At 29.4% G+C, this 15663-nt stretch overlaps 4 protein-coding genes across 4 annotated transcripts; 2 read left to right on the top strand and 2 right to left on the bottom strand.

The window, feature by feature from the left end:
* Window positions 1–82: 82 nt before the first annotated feature.
* LOC107066568 (uncharacterized) lies at window positions 83–5464 on the top strand. The gene is made up of 3 exons (XM_015321317.2): window positions 83–2630; window positions 2839–3182; window positions 3270–5464. Exons 1-3 carry the CDS (start codon window positions 1690–1692, stop codon window positions 3830–3832), a joined length of 1848 nt encoding a protein of 615 aa, XP_015176803.1. The 5' UTR covers window positions 83–1689; the 3' UTR covers window positions 3833–5464.
* On the bottom strand, window positions 4871–11824 carry LOC107066569 (uncharacterized). Its single transcript, XM_015321318.2, has 4 exons — window positions 11670–11824; window positions 11073–11392; window positions 10443–10846; window positions 4871–10347 (listed from the first exon to the last, which is right to left on the bottom strand). The coding sequence occupies exons 2-4, from the start codon at window positions 11379–11381 to the stop codon at window positions 9627–9629; spliced, it is 1434 nt and encodes a 477-aa protein (XP_015176804.1). The 5' UTR covers window positions 11382–11392; window positions 11670–11824; the 3' UTR covers window positions 4871–9626.
* A 90-nt stretch (window positions 11825–11914) lies between these two features.
* Las (lipoyl synthase, mitochondrial) lies at window positions 11915–13776 on the top strand. Its single transcript, XM_015321319.2, has 6 exons — window positions 11915–12122; window positions 12206–12517; window positions 12584–12740; window positions 12818–12875; window positions 12955–13110; window positions 13185–13776. The coding sequence occupies exons 1-6, from the start codon at window positions 12060–12062 to the stop codon at window positions 13552–13554; spliced, it is 1116 nt and encodes a 371-aa protein (XP_015176805.1). The 5' UTR covers window positions 11915–12059; the 3' UTR covers window positions 13555–13776.
* Prosalpha6 (Proteasome alpha6 subunit) lies at window positions 13763–15528 on the bottom strand. Its single transcript, XM_015321320.2, has 5 exons — window positions 15382–15528; window positions 14712–14962; window positions 14467–14626; window positions 14116–14325; window positions 13763–14016 (listed from the first exon to the last, which is right to left on the bottom strand). The coding sequence occupies exons 1-5, from the start codon at window positions 15382–15384 to the stop codon at window positions 13804–13806; spliced, it is 837 nt and encodes a 278-aa protein (XP_015176806.1). The 5' UTR covers window positions 15385–15528; the 3' UTR covers window positions 13763–13803.
* Between the last annotated feature and the right edge of the window lie 135 nt (window positions 15529–15663).

Here is a 15663-nt window from a genome sequence, read left to right as displayed (position 1 = left end):
AATGATCATATATTTTTGTTAAAGATAAGTGATCAACGAGATAAATGCTTGCATTCTGTTCTTGCACTTGACTTCTACCGTATACCCTTGATACAACTTGCATTGTCAGGAGAAAAAAGTCGAAAGAAACAAGAAAAGAGAAACCAGTTACAAAAAAAAGAAGAAAGAGAAGATAGGCGAACATATGGTTCCGATACGTTCCGGAGTTTCTTTCATGGGCTTCTTCGTTCATTGCCGACGATATACATATACGAGCCGTTGAACATGAAAAATAGAAAAGGAAAATAACGACAAAACGAAGTATCCCTTTAAGTCTTTCTTATGTTTATGTTCCTACGAAGAAACCGGTTTTATTTCATGTCTGTGCAGGACGAACTTCCCTCAAAGTGAAAAAAAAGAAATAACCGGCGGTTCATTTACTATCTTTTTCCTTACTCTCTTCTGTGTATGAACGTTTTCCTAAGGTGATACGCATGCGTGCACGACGAGAACGTTTCTTACGTTCGTCGAATCTGGCGCCTAATATCTCCCATAAGATTTCTTCGGGAAATAATAACACTGTAAGAGAACAACGAAGAGACTTGCAATTGGGGATAATCATTTCTTCTTCTTCTTCTTCTTCTTCGTATAATTTACGTTTACACGAGGTATTTGAAATTATTTATATATAAAATATATATTATATATATAAATAATTTCAAATATATATATAAGTTGAAATGTTATGAGCTTTTACAGTAAAAAACAAAAGCTTTTTGAAAAATAAAAGATCGTTGGATCAAAAAAAAAAACAAAATAGTTTGTGTGTTAAACTCAAAAACTATATATATATTTAAACGTTTCTCATGTATTTTTCTATATAATTTCATGACATAGTATAATAATAATACTAATTATTATAATAATGGTTTGAATATGAGAAAACTACGTCCATCATAGATTACTATCATCCGTCACTCTAAGCGGAATGAAGAAATTGCTATGGTGGTAGGAGAAGTAAAGAAGAGGAGGAAAAGAAAGAAAGAAAGAAAGATGCTCGAGGGCGATCTAAGAGAGAGAGAGAGAGAGAGAGAGAGAGAGAGAGAGAAGGGAGAAAGGGAAAAAGAAGAGGAGAAAGAAAGGAGAGTGGGAGAGAAGAAGAAGAAGAAGGAATATCTACGTTTGTAGCGCGTCGTTGCTAAAGGAGAAAGATCCTCATTCGGTTTTCAGTCACGTTCACGCGGTGCTACTCTCTCTTTCTCGCGTTTCCTTTCATTTATTATTTGTTTCGTTTTCTTTTGTATGCGTGTTAAATCTCTTGTTGTATTATATTTATACTAACAAATCGAATATATCGCACCTATACTAGTAGCTGCTAAGAGTATCCTTTTTGACGAACGTGTTAAAAGAAAGGAAGCGAGAAATAATCGGTGTTTGCCATACGCGTTTTACCAAGAGTTTTAAGAAGAAGAAGAAGGGGGGGAAAATAAATCTAAAAGGAGGGGTGGGGGTTGAGAAGGTAAGGGAAAGGAAGGAAGAAAAAAAATAAAAGAATAGAAATTGTGAACGCGTGATACAAATTAAAAGGTGTTAGCGCCACAATTGGTAAGAATTTTCATCGTCGGCGGGTTAAATTGTATCGTCGGTGCGCTTGTTATTGCATATGCGCGTGCGCGCATTTCGGTGAGGGAATTGCGCGTGTGCGCAACGATGACCGCGACTTATGCGAATGGAACGACATCGTCGGCGGCGGCGAGTGTGAACTGTTCCGAGGAACGCAAAACTACTACGTGGATGTTCGAAGAAACGCGCGGAGATAAAAGTTCGGTAACGGCCGCGAGGGTGAGCCACGAAGAAAGGGTAGTTGGTGCTAAAGTGGTGGTAGAGGTGGAGGAGGAGGGTGTTGCTGTTGCACAGCTGGATGAATTCTTGAGGACAATGAAGAACGATATCGAACGAGATAATAACTCGATAACTACGATCGATTCTCATTATCCTCCTAATCGGATACAATCCGATGTATCGTCTGAATTAATTGTCGAAACAGAGGGTGGAAAAGATCAAGATAATAATATTAAATATAACGAAGAATCTTTGTTTAATTGTCTGGAGAACGCCGAACAGATTATATCTATTTCGGCCGCAGATTTAGCCGAAAGAAAATGTTCGAACGAAAGGGATCTATCTTCGCAATGCAAAGATTCTTCTTCTTCTAATCGGATTAATTTGCACGATAAATCGATCGGAATCGATGATGGATCATCATCATTATCATCATCGTCATCATCCTTAGAAAATTTACGAAGATCCATCGAGAAGGATTTGACGATCGTTGAAGATATCGAAAGTTACAACTCCAAAGGGGTCGTACGTACCTATGGTACCTTGGAAATTATCGATAATACTACTATTGTAGAGGAAAAAAAAGAAAAAGAAGAAAAAGAAAAAGAAATACTTCATATTAATGATCAATCATATGATCCAGAAACTGAACTAGATTTTTACGAGGCCGTACGGGCAGGCGATGCGAAGTGTGTCGCGACACTTCTTGCAACTGGTCGAGTCCAGAATCTTGACGAACCGGATTGGAACATCTCCGGTGATCCTCCCCTGCTGGTTGCTGCAACAAATCATTGTCTATCTGTAGTTAAGTAAGTTTTTTTATTGCCATTGTACTGTTTATATTAACTGTACGCATTCCATGGAGGCCAAAGGTCAATCTTTATTCTTGTCTATTACGTAAGATTTATGGAAAAGATCTTCTGACATTTACATCTTTGCCGCCAGAATATTTGAATGACAAAAGTTGTGAAATTATTTCGGTATTATTTTTAATTTCTTAATTTTTCTTTTGACCAGTTTATTATTAGCCAACGGATGCGATCCAGGCGTCCGTTCTCCTCGCGGAGAAACTGCATTACACAGAGTCATACTCAACGGAGGACCAGGGAACGTTTTAAATTTTGTGGGAGAGCTTTTAAAATATGGTTGCCCTGCGGGAGTTAAAGAAGCCGGGGGTGGATTAACGGCATTGCATGTTTTAACGAGACAACTGGCCCATGCCCAAAGTTCCAAAAGCCTCCATCATGATTATGAAGCGGCCCTTAAGACGCTCGATTTATTGGCAAAAGCGGGACCAGTTAATGCAAAAGATCATCAAGGTCGGAGCGCGTTACATATTTTGGCGTCCTCTACAGTATTCGGTAGGGAAAACTATTTGTAATGTTTAAATTTAATAAAGTATTAATCATTCATACTTTTATTTTAAATAAAGCTCTCCTTTTTTATAGATAATAATCACAGAACAGAGATAGAAGCGTTGATAGAGACTTTATTGGCGGCAGGAGCGAATCCTGCTTTGAAAAATGATCGTGGAGAAAGCCCGTTACACGAGTGCCTCGAGTGTGGTGCCTTGAACACTGCACTTTTGTTGATACCACACACGCCACCCGGTATAATGTCACGTTACGGCGAAACACCGTTGCATATCGCCTCGAGAAAGAACTATGTTGATATGGTAGCTAAACTGTTAGAACACGAGGAGGATCCTAGCGTGCAAGACGCTGGCGGCAATACACCCTTACATCTTGCTTCTGCTAGAGGCTTTCATCAGACAGTTTCTCTCTTAGTTACGTCGCCTCTCGCACAATTGGAAAAGAAAAATCTAGATGGTCTAACGGCACTACAAGTTGCTGCCGAAAGTGGTTTCGTCAACGCAGTCAAACTTCTTCTTAAGGCTGGAGCTGACCCAACCCAAACAATACACTATTGTTCAACAACTCTGCATCGTCATCCAGATATTTCAATTTTAATAGATCATGAATTAACGAGACGTCGTCAACTTGCTGCTTGATCATCCATACGATTGATGATAAAACCTTCAAGGTTTTTTTATTTGACTTGTTTTAACATTCATTCTGAATGTATCTGATTATTTAACAATTGGTGCCATCATTTGTTGATGAATGTTTTATTAATAACTGTTGGCGTTTTATTATATTATTTCAAATCTTATTGACAATATCACAATGTTTTAAAACTGATGTGTAAACCAATAGCATAACGAATTTTATTAAAACAACATGATTCATTTTTTATTAAACTATGTGCATAAAAATTTCGTAATGACATTGAATTACTGGATAATAAAAAGATTTAATTTTTTTTATTCAATTGAATACAAGGAAGATCATATATTATATATAAAATAAATCTAGTTTTAATATTTTGCAATGTGATTACATTGTATTCTTTTCTTTTTATTTTTGTTTTTTTTTTTTATATTACAGAACAAAAAAGAATGTAAATTTCTGTTAATAAGTATAATGTATCTTTGTCAAAAATCTCACAGCCTTTAAATGTGATCGCTGCATATGTTACATTCTTGCTCAATGTATTCTTGCATCATACTTATTTACAATCTTTTAAGTTATCATTTTGTGAACATATTTCAGTTGAATATTTTGTAAACCAATAATGTAAGAATTCTAACAGTGATGATCGTAAAATTTATCGTCAAGAATATTTCATTTTTTTTCATTCACGTATTCTGTTACGTTAGCATGCCAAGTAATTATGCAAAAAATGTTGTCATATTTGTTAAACATAGATATTTATTAAAAATAAATCGGGGTTCGATTTGCATTTAAAAGAAGCACATATTTTAGGTAAAATATTGGCCGTCGTTTAATTATAGCTTATACATTTTTTTCTAACATATTTTTCTTTTTCTTTAAATTATAAAATTTCATCTTATAACTACCTTAAAGACTCGATAAAGTTAAACATGATACATAAATATTAAAATAACCAAATTTAAAAAAAATAAAATGTAGCAATTCCTAATATTGAAGAAATTAAAGCTGCTTAATTGATGTAATACTGTTGCATATTTATAATTATATGTATAGTTTGGAGTGCTCTATAGCAGGGCTTCTCAAAATAAAATTGCATCAGGATTGTAGAATTAAATTTGGAGATAGACAAAAGTTTAGCGAAACTGAGAAATTCTTAGATGCACAACAACCGATAATTAACTAAAAAATAGTTTAGCAATATTACGCGTATAGTATATGTCTGTGAGTTTATGATAGTGAAAGATAAGATAGTATAAAATTCATACCAAGGACGCGAAAATATTTGTTCATGTAAAGGGGATTGCTAAATGGAAAAGTTTGAAAAGCCTTGCTTTATAGATGGTTTGTATATAAAGTAAATTCAATATATATATATATGCGCATGATCGTGTATGCAGATATATATGTATATACATGGTTATTATTTCTATAAATCGAGCATCCCTCAATCTCTCTTTAAATTTATTTTACTCAGAAAAAAATAAAATTAAAAACTTTCATATTTAATATTTAGGGCGTTTGAAAATCTATACTAATTTAAAATTCATAATGTAATGAAATCTGTTTTGGCACAATTCAAATATTTATGACTATTTGTACATTTACAATAAATATTATCGTTATAACAACGTCGTACAGAATTCATTCTTTAATCACAACATTTTCATTGTTTTGTAGATTAATAATTTTTCTTTTTTTTTCTTCTTTATATTCGTTAAGAAAATACTACATGTATCAAAATACAAATCATTGAGATGAATAATAGTGGTTGTAAATAGCATAACCGTTAGTGCAACCGTTTCAATTATAATTCTTACGTTATACTATTATCTATGAAACTAATATGTTAATACACGAAATATTAATAATAATATTGAATAATAACAAATTATATCATTTACTTATAATCATATATTTTGATCAAAAATACTCGATAAACGTTAAAACTATTTATATAAAATAAAACGTATATATGATATTTCAATTGAAAAATTGTTTTCTTTTTTTTTCAATGTAAAAGACGAATTTTTAAACTCGTTAATATTACATCTCTTTTGTACAATTTTACATAGCTATAATAATCAAATTTATATGCCGTTGATGACTAAACAACATTTAAACGTACTAAAGTAATTTGATCTAATGATAAAAATACATAATAAAGATTTTTGTCATTAGATAAAAGTACAAACAACAACTAGTAATATCTAAATTTTTTGGTTTATAATATTATGAATAATTATATTATTCACAATTAATATTATGCATGTATAATTTCTAAATGGACAGAATAAAAAGCACAATGTTCATTCGTATGAGTATATGCAACATATATGTGCGCGTATAAATAACTTCGATCGTACAAATGATACTTTTAACTGGATTTTTGTTTTTACCCATACTTGAGAGCAGCCAAGATTTTTACAATGTATTACAATATTTCTAATCTCTTTAAAGATATTTACATTTGCTTTTAAAACGAATCATATTAATTATGATGATTACTTAATATTTTACGAAAAGTTAATGAATATTTTAATCTTTAATTTGATGTATATCGTTTTTCCTCTAACTATTTTTTTCATTTTCTCTCTCTCTTTCTCTGTCTCTTTTCCTCTTTTTATCTTTCTCACTTTTGTGCATAAATACGTACACGTTATACAAGGCAATTTGTTGAATGAAAATGTTTAACATTTTATGTTGACTTAACGAAGATCTTGTCGTTATATATTAGTTTTTTCATTTAAATATAAAATTCTCTGAACATACCTGCCCTAAAGTTCAGCACAGGAATGCATAGTAGTTAAGTTAGAAAATCTGTCGCGGTTGATGATCATTTAATATATTATCGGTTGTACCTCTAAATATTAAACGATCCTCAACTATGCCTTGTTACTTCTTCATTCATTTTAATAGTATTTTTAACTGATTTCAAGTATATCCTTCAGCTACAATTTAAATACATGCATTTGCGTGCGCGTGTGTGTATTCATGCAACGACTATACATTAATGTAAATTAGAATATATTATATTAACAAATTCACTACCACTATTTGATATTTAAACATTTAACGCATTAAAAACAATGAATATATGTTTTTTTTTAAACTGGCAATAACATCGATTAATAATTTTCAATTAAATTTTCATCTGTAAAATATTCACGGTAACATATCCAACAGCTCCGTTTTTTCATTTAAGCTGAATCATACACTCAACTAATATTCATGGTAACAATATTAAAAAAAAATAAATAAATTATTTTGAATAAAAATGAATAAAATATATAATGTTATGGCAGTGAATGTGTTAATATCAAGTATTGATGTATTATGTATAACATTCTTAATATTATAAAATAATTGCTCATATATTTAACGTAAAATTTATAACAAGAAGCACTTGTAATAAAAGTATAAAACATATTATTATTAATTAATCCAATGAATATTTCATTGAAATATTAACTTATTTTATACTTTTAGATATAAATTTAATGATCTCACTTATAATAACTGAAATGAACTGTTTGCATATAGAAATATAGTTTGTACATATATATTTTTGGAAGGTATATGTTCATCAAATATGACCTTATGTCATACTACATAAGAAAAATTAATAACAAACAATATTAGACGTCTTATAAGAAATTATAACGAAAAAACATATTCCTATTAATATAAATGCGAAATGAAATGTGGACATAAACAAAATTTATGTTCCTAATGTCGATGATTAATACGATTTAATGAAATATGTTTCTCTATACGATTAAGATAAAATTATAAGTATAAAAAGAGTAAAAATAAAAATTAAATTACTGTATAACATTTTTTTGGGCATTTTAAAGCAAGAGAAATAATTATAAATTCAAATTTGTACAAAATTCTCCTGACTGTTATCAGTTGATTAAAAAGAACTCTTAAGGAAAATTTATTTAATTTAATTAAATATAAATTTCTAAATATAAATTTACATTGCTTCTAATTATTATATCATGTAATTTGAAAACTCTTAATCCAATTTTTATTGGCATTTATTACTTGTAGGTATTCCTTAGGCCATTTTAATTACTGCAATTACTACAAAATATTATATCTTATTATTAACCTTGTGCATTTTATATATGCCTTTCTTCCTCTTTCTTTCTCTCAGGCACAAATAATGTTCGACAGTTTATTTAAGGTGAGTTTCTTATGTTGCACAGTATAGTACTTAACTATAAAGTTATCTATAGTTCTTTCAATACATTTATATCGTTGTAACAGATCTAGTTAGATAAAAATAAGTCGAAGCTGGTGATCGACTGCTGCATAGGGACTCTGCTAGCGCAGAAGGTTAATATACTATGTGCTTTCTATTGGCATTATAATTAATTTTAAAAATATTCAACTTCTGTTACTTTAAACATATTGACTTTTTGTTACTTCATATTCGGAGCTATTGAAAGATAAAATTTCCTTGCTTGCATCTTATTCGTTATATTTTTTGTATGTACATTTTCATTTGTATATACGCGTTATATTTAAAAGAAGATATATAAATATTCTTGAAAAAAAGACATTAAATAATTCAAAGTTATTAAATAAATATTAATTAACAATTTCACATATAGATATACTTTTTTACAATGATGTATTGTGCTAACATATTTACATAGATATTTTCAAGATCAAGAGAAAATAGATTTGTATTTATCGAAAAGCTAGAAATTATTTGCTTTATTCTATATAAAATTTTCGAACATGTTGTTATTTTAATTGCCTCAAAATTTATCACGCGTACATACACATGTGATGTATAATTTATATTCTATGTTGTTATCTTTTATCATATTTGTATATCACTCTTACAAATAATCTCAGGTAAGGTGTAATAAATTGCAAGAAACTCGGAGCTATCAATGTGAAAAATTAATCTAAACAAAATCTATTAAATAATCACGGAATTAGTATTATATTAAAATTTAGTTTATACTTTAATATATCAGCCTCGTTAATTTTAAAATATATACAAATAAACAATATCTAGATGCTTTATCTTCCAGTAGCTCCACATAATATATTATATATAATATCTAATGTAAAAAATGGTTTTATGTGCAATGTTCTATAAACTTTTTTTAGTTTTTGTATAAAATTCTTTCCTTGAGACTTCTTTTCTCTAAGATTTATATTAGAGAAAACTACATCTTTTAAAAATGATATCATCTGTGAAATGAATTATTTTCCACGATATTTGATAATTTTCTGGCAAAATGTCAGCATATTTTATGCACAAAAATAAGAAAACAATATAAACATATGTTACGTAAAACTTCATTAAAAAGTTATTTAATAAAGTTTTATATGACTTATATTTATATAATATTTTTTGTTATTTTCGTGCATAGAATATACTAGCACCGTTTGGCCAGATAAACCTTAGACATCTTATATATATTTTTACAACAGAAATTCAAAATCTTACAACCGATAAACATATAAAAATTAAAAACTATTCAAATAAGTCTGTATTATATATATATAAAAGATTAATATAAAAAAATATAAATGAAATAATATTACATTATAAAAATCTTGAACTTAAAAAAATGTTACTAAATAATATATATTTAAACATAAAGCTGCTTCTTAATCAATATTTTAAGACATTTTAAGAAATGAGAAAAAATCTACCAAATTATTACTTTATGAGAGATTAAAGATTTTATGCATATGCATATAATATGTAATGGTGCGATTACATAAATAATCTGCTGTGAGTATAATAAAATAATGAATGTGTTACTCACTAATGGATGAACTGAGTCTGCTAGAAGCGGACAAGTCATTTATTGTGGAATTGTGACGTGTCTTTCGAGAACCTTCATTATCATTTAAAAGATTAGGATTGACAGAATGACTGAGAGCAGCTGTTTTATTGAAATCTATTATAGCGTATCCTTCTTGTGTTTTATTTGGTGACTCTGGAGGAGATGGTGTCAAATGTACCGCACCATCCAACGATGATTCATCTTTCCTATCTAAATCCAAAACAGCATAATTAACTTCTCTAATGGCAATACCTGTAGGCGTTGATGGTGGTAAAGATGATTTATCAGATATAGAAATCCCTGAAAACCTTTTCTTTAAACTTTCAATTTCAGCTGATTCTAAATTAGCATAACAGTGCCTCGATCCATCATCCGGATCAGATTGTAAGGCTGGTAATGATAGGGCATGTACCCTAGTAGCAATGGAATCAGCTGGATCATTACCAGGATTTATATTCATGTATGAATGTTCCAAACCATTTGATTCATTAATTTCTTCTACACACGTAGTTGGATCAAAAGTACTATGACTTGGTGAAAGTGAACTAACTTCATTACTAATGTCCACATTCATATAGGATACCGTTGAAGGTACCGATGGTTTATTGCTAGATGAAATATCTTGATTTTTAGCTACAGATGCCATTTCCCATGTGCCACTAGAAGGAGAACTAGTTTTTAATGCACAGGATCTATAACATAATATAAAAATTATACTAAACCATGGGGAAAAAAGTATAAGATTTTGATATAAAAAAAAAAAAAATATATATATATATATATATACCTCTGAGTCATTCTTCGAAGACTTTTATTATTATTGTGTTCCATTTCCAATGGAATGGACAATATTTCTTCATTGATATAAAGTGAAGATGAATGCGAATGAGAAATAGTAGATGGTAATGGCGGTGGTGGCGGCGGTGGTGGTAGAATAGGTGGTGGAGATGGTGTACTTATAGTTTCTTGAGGTGACATAGGACCATTACTACTCCCAACGCTACTTAGTCTTCCTATTCCATTTTGCTCATTATGAACAAATCTAGTGCCAATGCGGTTATTAAATCTAGTAGGCGTTGGATCTAAATAATTAGGTTCAAATGGTATTGTCGTTCTTGTTCCAGATGGAACTGTTTGAGCAGCAACTGGAAGCTCTCTTGATATTGTATCATCTATACTGTTATTACATACCTGTTAACAAAAACATAATGTGTGTTAAAAATATATAATATGACATATATAGAGAGTGACCCAAGGTTTACTGATTAAACTATGATAGTTTTTAACTTGCGTTAGTAAATTAAACTTCAAATAAAATTTATTTCTTAGTTTCACTCGTAGAATATGTTCGTGCAGTTTGACCAGTAAATCTTGGAACATTTTGCATATAAAAAAGATAAAAGAAAGAAATACATACTTGGATATTTGTTTGAACGAGATTAAATAAATGTGCTGCTTGACGGCATTTAAAAGCATAAATACCAGGCCCAGTAGAACATCTTCTACCTGATTCAAAGCTAAAGATTTCAGCGTCATGACCATATCGTCTTAAACATTTCAATGGCCATTTGATAGGCTGTTTATCGCGTTGATATAAAATTATATCTGTGTCTGTTATTTCTAAACGTCCTTGAGTAACTAAATTACCGAGATCATCAACATTTATCACTTGAAATATATTGGGATATAGATCATTGATATCTGCACGGCTATTGATACACCCCATCCTTTTTTATCCTGAAAACCATTAAATAAAATCATTTTTCATCTGACGTTTATAAATATATTATGTTTCTTTTATAATTTATGCTATTATATAAATAAATAATTTCTATAAAACGTATTGTTTTCTTATCAATGTTTGATTGATGGATAAAATTAAAATAAATCTTAAATGTAATATATTTAATTAGAAACAATTTATGTCTAAAAATTTCACTGAAATGATCAAAATTCATTGTTTTATTCGAACCCAATATTATTAATAAAATAAAAATAATGTTTAATTACTCACCGAATACAACATATCCAAATAATAAATGTTCCACGATCAAAGACAATACACCCTATCACAAACAACACATTCTTATATGACAACTATAAACACCACTGTATACCATCTTTATCGGCTTGAAGTTGCTGCTCCTTCAAAAAATAAACTGTTGGGAGGCATGAAGTTGGATGAATCTATATCGATTTTAAAATCGATAAAGAAAGGTCGTGTTATATTTAATAATGTTACCAATGCTCGACCAATCAAATGACGATTCTTACGTCAATCACATCAATTATATACTAATCATACGTAATTTTAAGAAAATGATCAACATAACCTAATTAATTTTTACTTATTTTTTCAGTAAACAAGTAATTGATTAAACAATTTTAAATTAAATTTATAAATATGTTGCGAACTGTTTATGCAACTAATTTCAAACCATTTGGGTTAAACAATTTTCATACTGCAGTAAGTTTTATTATTATTATTACGTGTTATTTACATTAAAAAACAAATCTTTTATATATATTGAAATGAATTAATTGTTATAGTGTATAAGATGTACTGACAAAATAAATGAAACATTTTCTAAAAAATTGGAAAATGGTCCCCAATTTGAGGATTTTATTGACAACAGTTATACAGAATATGAAGGAAAATTAAAATTAGAGAAAGGAGAGAACACCAGATTGAAGTTACCACCATGGCTTAAGACAGAAATACCTATGGGTAAAAATTATAGTAAAATCAAATCTCAGTTGAGGCAGCTGCGTTTAAGTACAGTTTGCGAAGAAGCTCGTTGTCCTAACATTGGAGAATGTTGGGGCGGAGGAAGTCATGGTACTGCGACTGCTACTATTATGGTAACAAATTTGAAGTAACATAGTCTTATATAATTGAATATATTGAAAGAATCGAATGTCATTTAGTTAATGGGAGACACTTGTACTCGTGGCTGTCGATTTTGTTCCGTTAAAACATCTCGTGCACCATCACCATTAAATCCTAAAGAACCAATTAATACAGCAACCGCAATAATAGATTGGGACTTAGATTATGTTGTTCTTACCTCTGTTGATAGAGATGGTTAGTTACAAAGCTTTAATATATATTAATTTTGTAATAATATAAAAAATAGAACATAGTTTTTGCTTTATTATCAGACTTAAGCGATGGTGGAGCAGAACATATAGCAATGACAGTAAAAGAAATTAAATCTAGGTAATCTATTTGGAGCTTGTAAATACTTTGCTTCTTATCGTAATGCAGTAATTAATTTATTTACATTTGTTTATTGTAGGAGCGATATTTTTGTTGAATGTTTAGTACCGGATTTTAGAGGAAACAGAAGTAGCATCGCAACTATTGTTTCTTCCAATCTTGATGTGTTTGCACATAATATTGAAACTGTGGAGAGATTAACACCGTTTGTGAGAGATAGACGAGCTAATTATAAGTATATATCTTTATACTTATCTAAAAAAAGATATTTATCATCATAATTAACATGTTCTTCCATATTTTTGTCAGACAGTCCTTAGAAGTCCTAAAAATAGCTAAGGAATATAATAAAAATTTAATAACGAAATCATCGATCATGCTTGGGTTGGGTGAAACCGATGATGAAGTAGAACAAACGATGAAAGATCTAAGAGATGCTGGAGTAAATGCTTTAACATTAGGACAATATATGCAGCCTACAAAAAGACATTTAAAAGTAATAGAATACGTGACACCAAGTAAATTTAAATCATGGGAAAATATGGGAAAACAATTAGGATTCTTGTATACTGCAAGTGGACCATTAGTACGATCTTCATACAAAGCTGGCGAATTCTTTTTAACAAATATTTTAAAGGATCGTCATCAACATAAAACCAAAACTCCTTCTGAACTATAACTAATGTCAATATACCAATAAAATATGTAGTAGAAATAAAAATGTATAATATTATATATAAAAAATGATACAAATTTGTAATTCAAGATGTTTGTAATGTAACAACAAATCATCATGAAATTTCTTATGCATTGATGTTGAATGATAAGTATTTAACTCTCTTACATTAAATATTTAAAGAACAAAACTTGAAAATAAAGCGACCATATTTTTTGTATGTAAGTTATAATATTTTTATTGTATTTTAATTCAATCTGTTTCCATTGCAACAGCAACTTGTGGATCATGTAGACCTTCATCGGCAGGTGGATCCTGAGGTGGTCTACTATCGTCTTCAGCACTTGGCTCAATAGGTCTTCCTCTTTTATCATCTCCTTCTATTTGGCTTAAATAATTCGATGTTGCTGACTCATTTAAGATAGTAAACTCAGTCCCTTTACCCACAATTGCTATAGAAACGTTCTACAATAACAAAATTATATTTAGATATGAATTATAGGATTCAATATTTATTGAAATATCTGTGCATTATTAATATTCTATATTAACTTTGTTTCATACCTTAACCGATAAATCAACTTCATTTGGCAGTGTATCACGTAATGCTCTAAGACCATGTTTCACAAGTTCATCAAGATCGCATGATAAAAATTCATTAAGATGTTTTTCTAAATACGTTCGTGCACTCTGAGAACGAGATCCAATAGCCATTGCTTTACAATCAAAGTAATTAGCGGATGGACAAGTCTGATATATATGAGGACCTTGATCCTTTGGTGTTGATAAATAAAATGAAATTTATTATATATTCCATTGTTCATTTTATATAAATAATTAATTTCTATGATCTATGTTAATGATATTATCAAATGTATTATACTAAATATTACACATATCATTATTTAAACTTACATCGTACCCAGCTACTAATAATCCTACACCATATGGTCGTCTATCGTATCTTTGTGTACAAGTTTGCATTTTGTTTCCCAAGGCTGCTATTAAGCGACTAACAGGGAGTACATCGTCGTGAGAATATTTATAATTTAAGCATTCGATTCTCATATAACGGCTAAAATATAATAGCATACGATATTAGATAGAAACAATTTTGTAAAATTTTATACATTGATAAGGAAATATTTTTAAAGAATAACCTTAATATTCTAGCATCAGCAGTAAGGCCAGAAATAGTTATTCCCATATGTTTATCTATGGGAATAATCTTTTTCTGATGAGCGGAAAGTTCAGAGGATGCTCTTTTAAGTGCAATAAGAATAGCATGAGTCTTATTTTTAAGACCGACAGTTGCCGAACCTAACTTAACAGCTTCCATTGCATATTCCACCTGATGTAAGCGACCCTGTGGGCTCCACACAGTGACATCGCTGTCATACTGATTACGGAACTATAAAATATAGAAATGTAATATTAGTTTAAGGTTATTTTACTAAATGTACAAGTTTTCATAACTTTTATCATTCAAACATTTTAAATAAGATATTATTTAATTGCTTTTTAGTGAATAAAACAATAATAATATACAAATTATAAATGAGAAAAGGTAGTGAAGATAATACATAACCTAAAAGAAATATTTATATAAATGAACAAAAAAATAGAAATAAAATGAAAATAAAATATTAGTACTCTGCAATAAAAATATTATTAATAATAAATTTAAATTATAAAATCATATCACACATCAAATTACAAAATACACATTTATACGGATTATTATATGTTAAATAATACTGTCATTAGTGACTAAAAAATTTAATAAAATAATTTATGTGAATTTAAAATATAAAAAATTTTTATAAATACCATTTTTTAATAATAAATGGGATAAGAAGAACAATATACACAATAATAAATTAACAATCACTATTACTTGCAGAAAATATCACTTTGTAAATTAACTATTCCACAGAAGTATAAAAATATTAGATTACGTGTAGAGTTTATTTCAATATGCTAAGCTATGTGCTGCCACCATACTTCGTTTTGATTGGCTAAGAACCCTGAATTCTAGTTAGTTGATTTCTTAATCAATTCAATGTTGAAAATAGAAATATTTTTTAAATCAAAAAGTTTTTTTTCTATTAA

The sequence above is a fragment of the Polistes dominula genome, unplaced genomic scaffold, assembly GCF_049000335.1.
Source record: "Polistes dominula isolate Pdom_NZ unplaced genomic scaffold, Pdom_raw_medaka contig_24, whole genome shotgun sequence".
Classification (NCBI taxonomy): Eukaryota; Metazoa; Arthropoda; class Insecta; order Hymenoptera; family Vespidae; genus Polistes; species Polistes dominula.
Note: the sequence above shows the minus strand (reverse complement) of the source record. Positions and strands in the feature narration are given on the sequence as shown.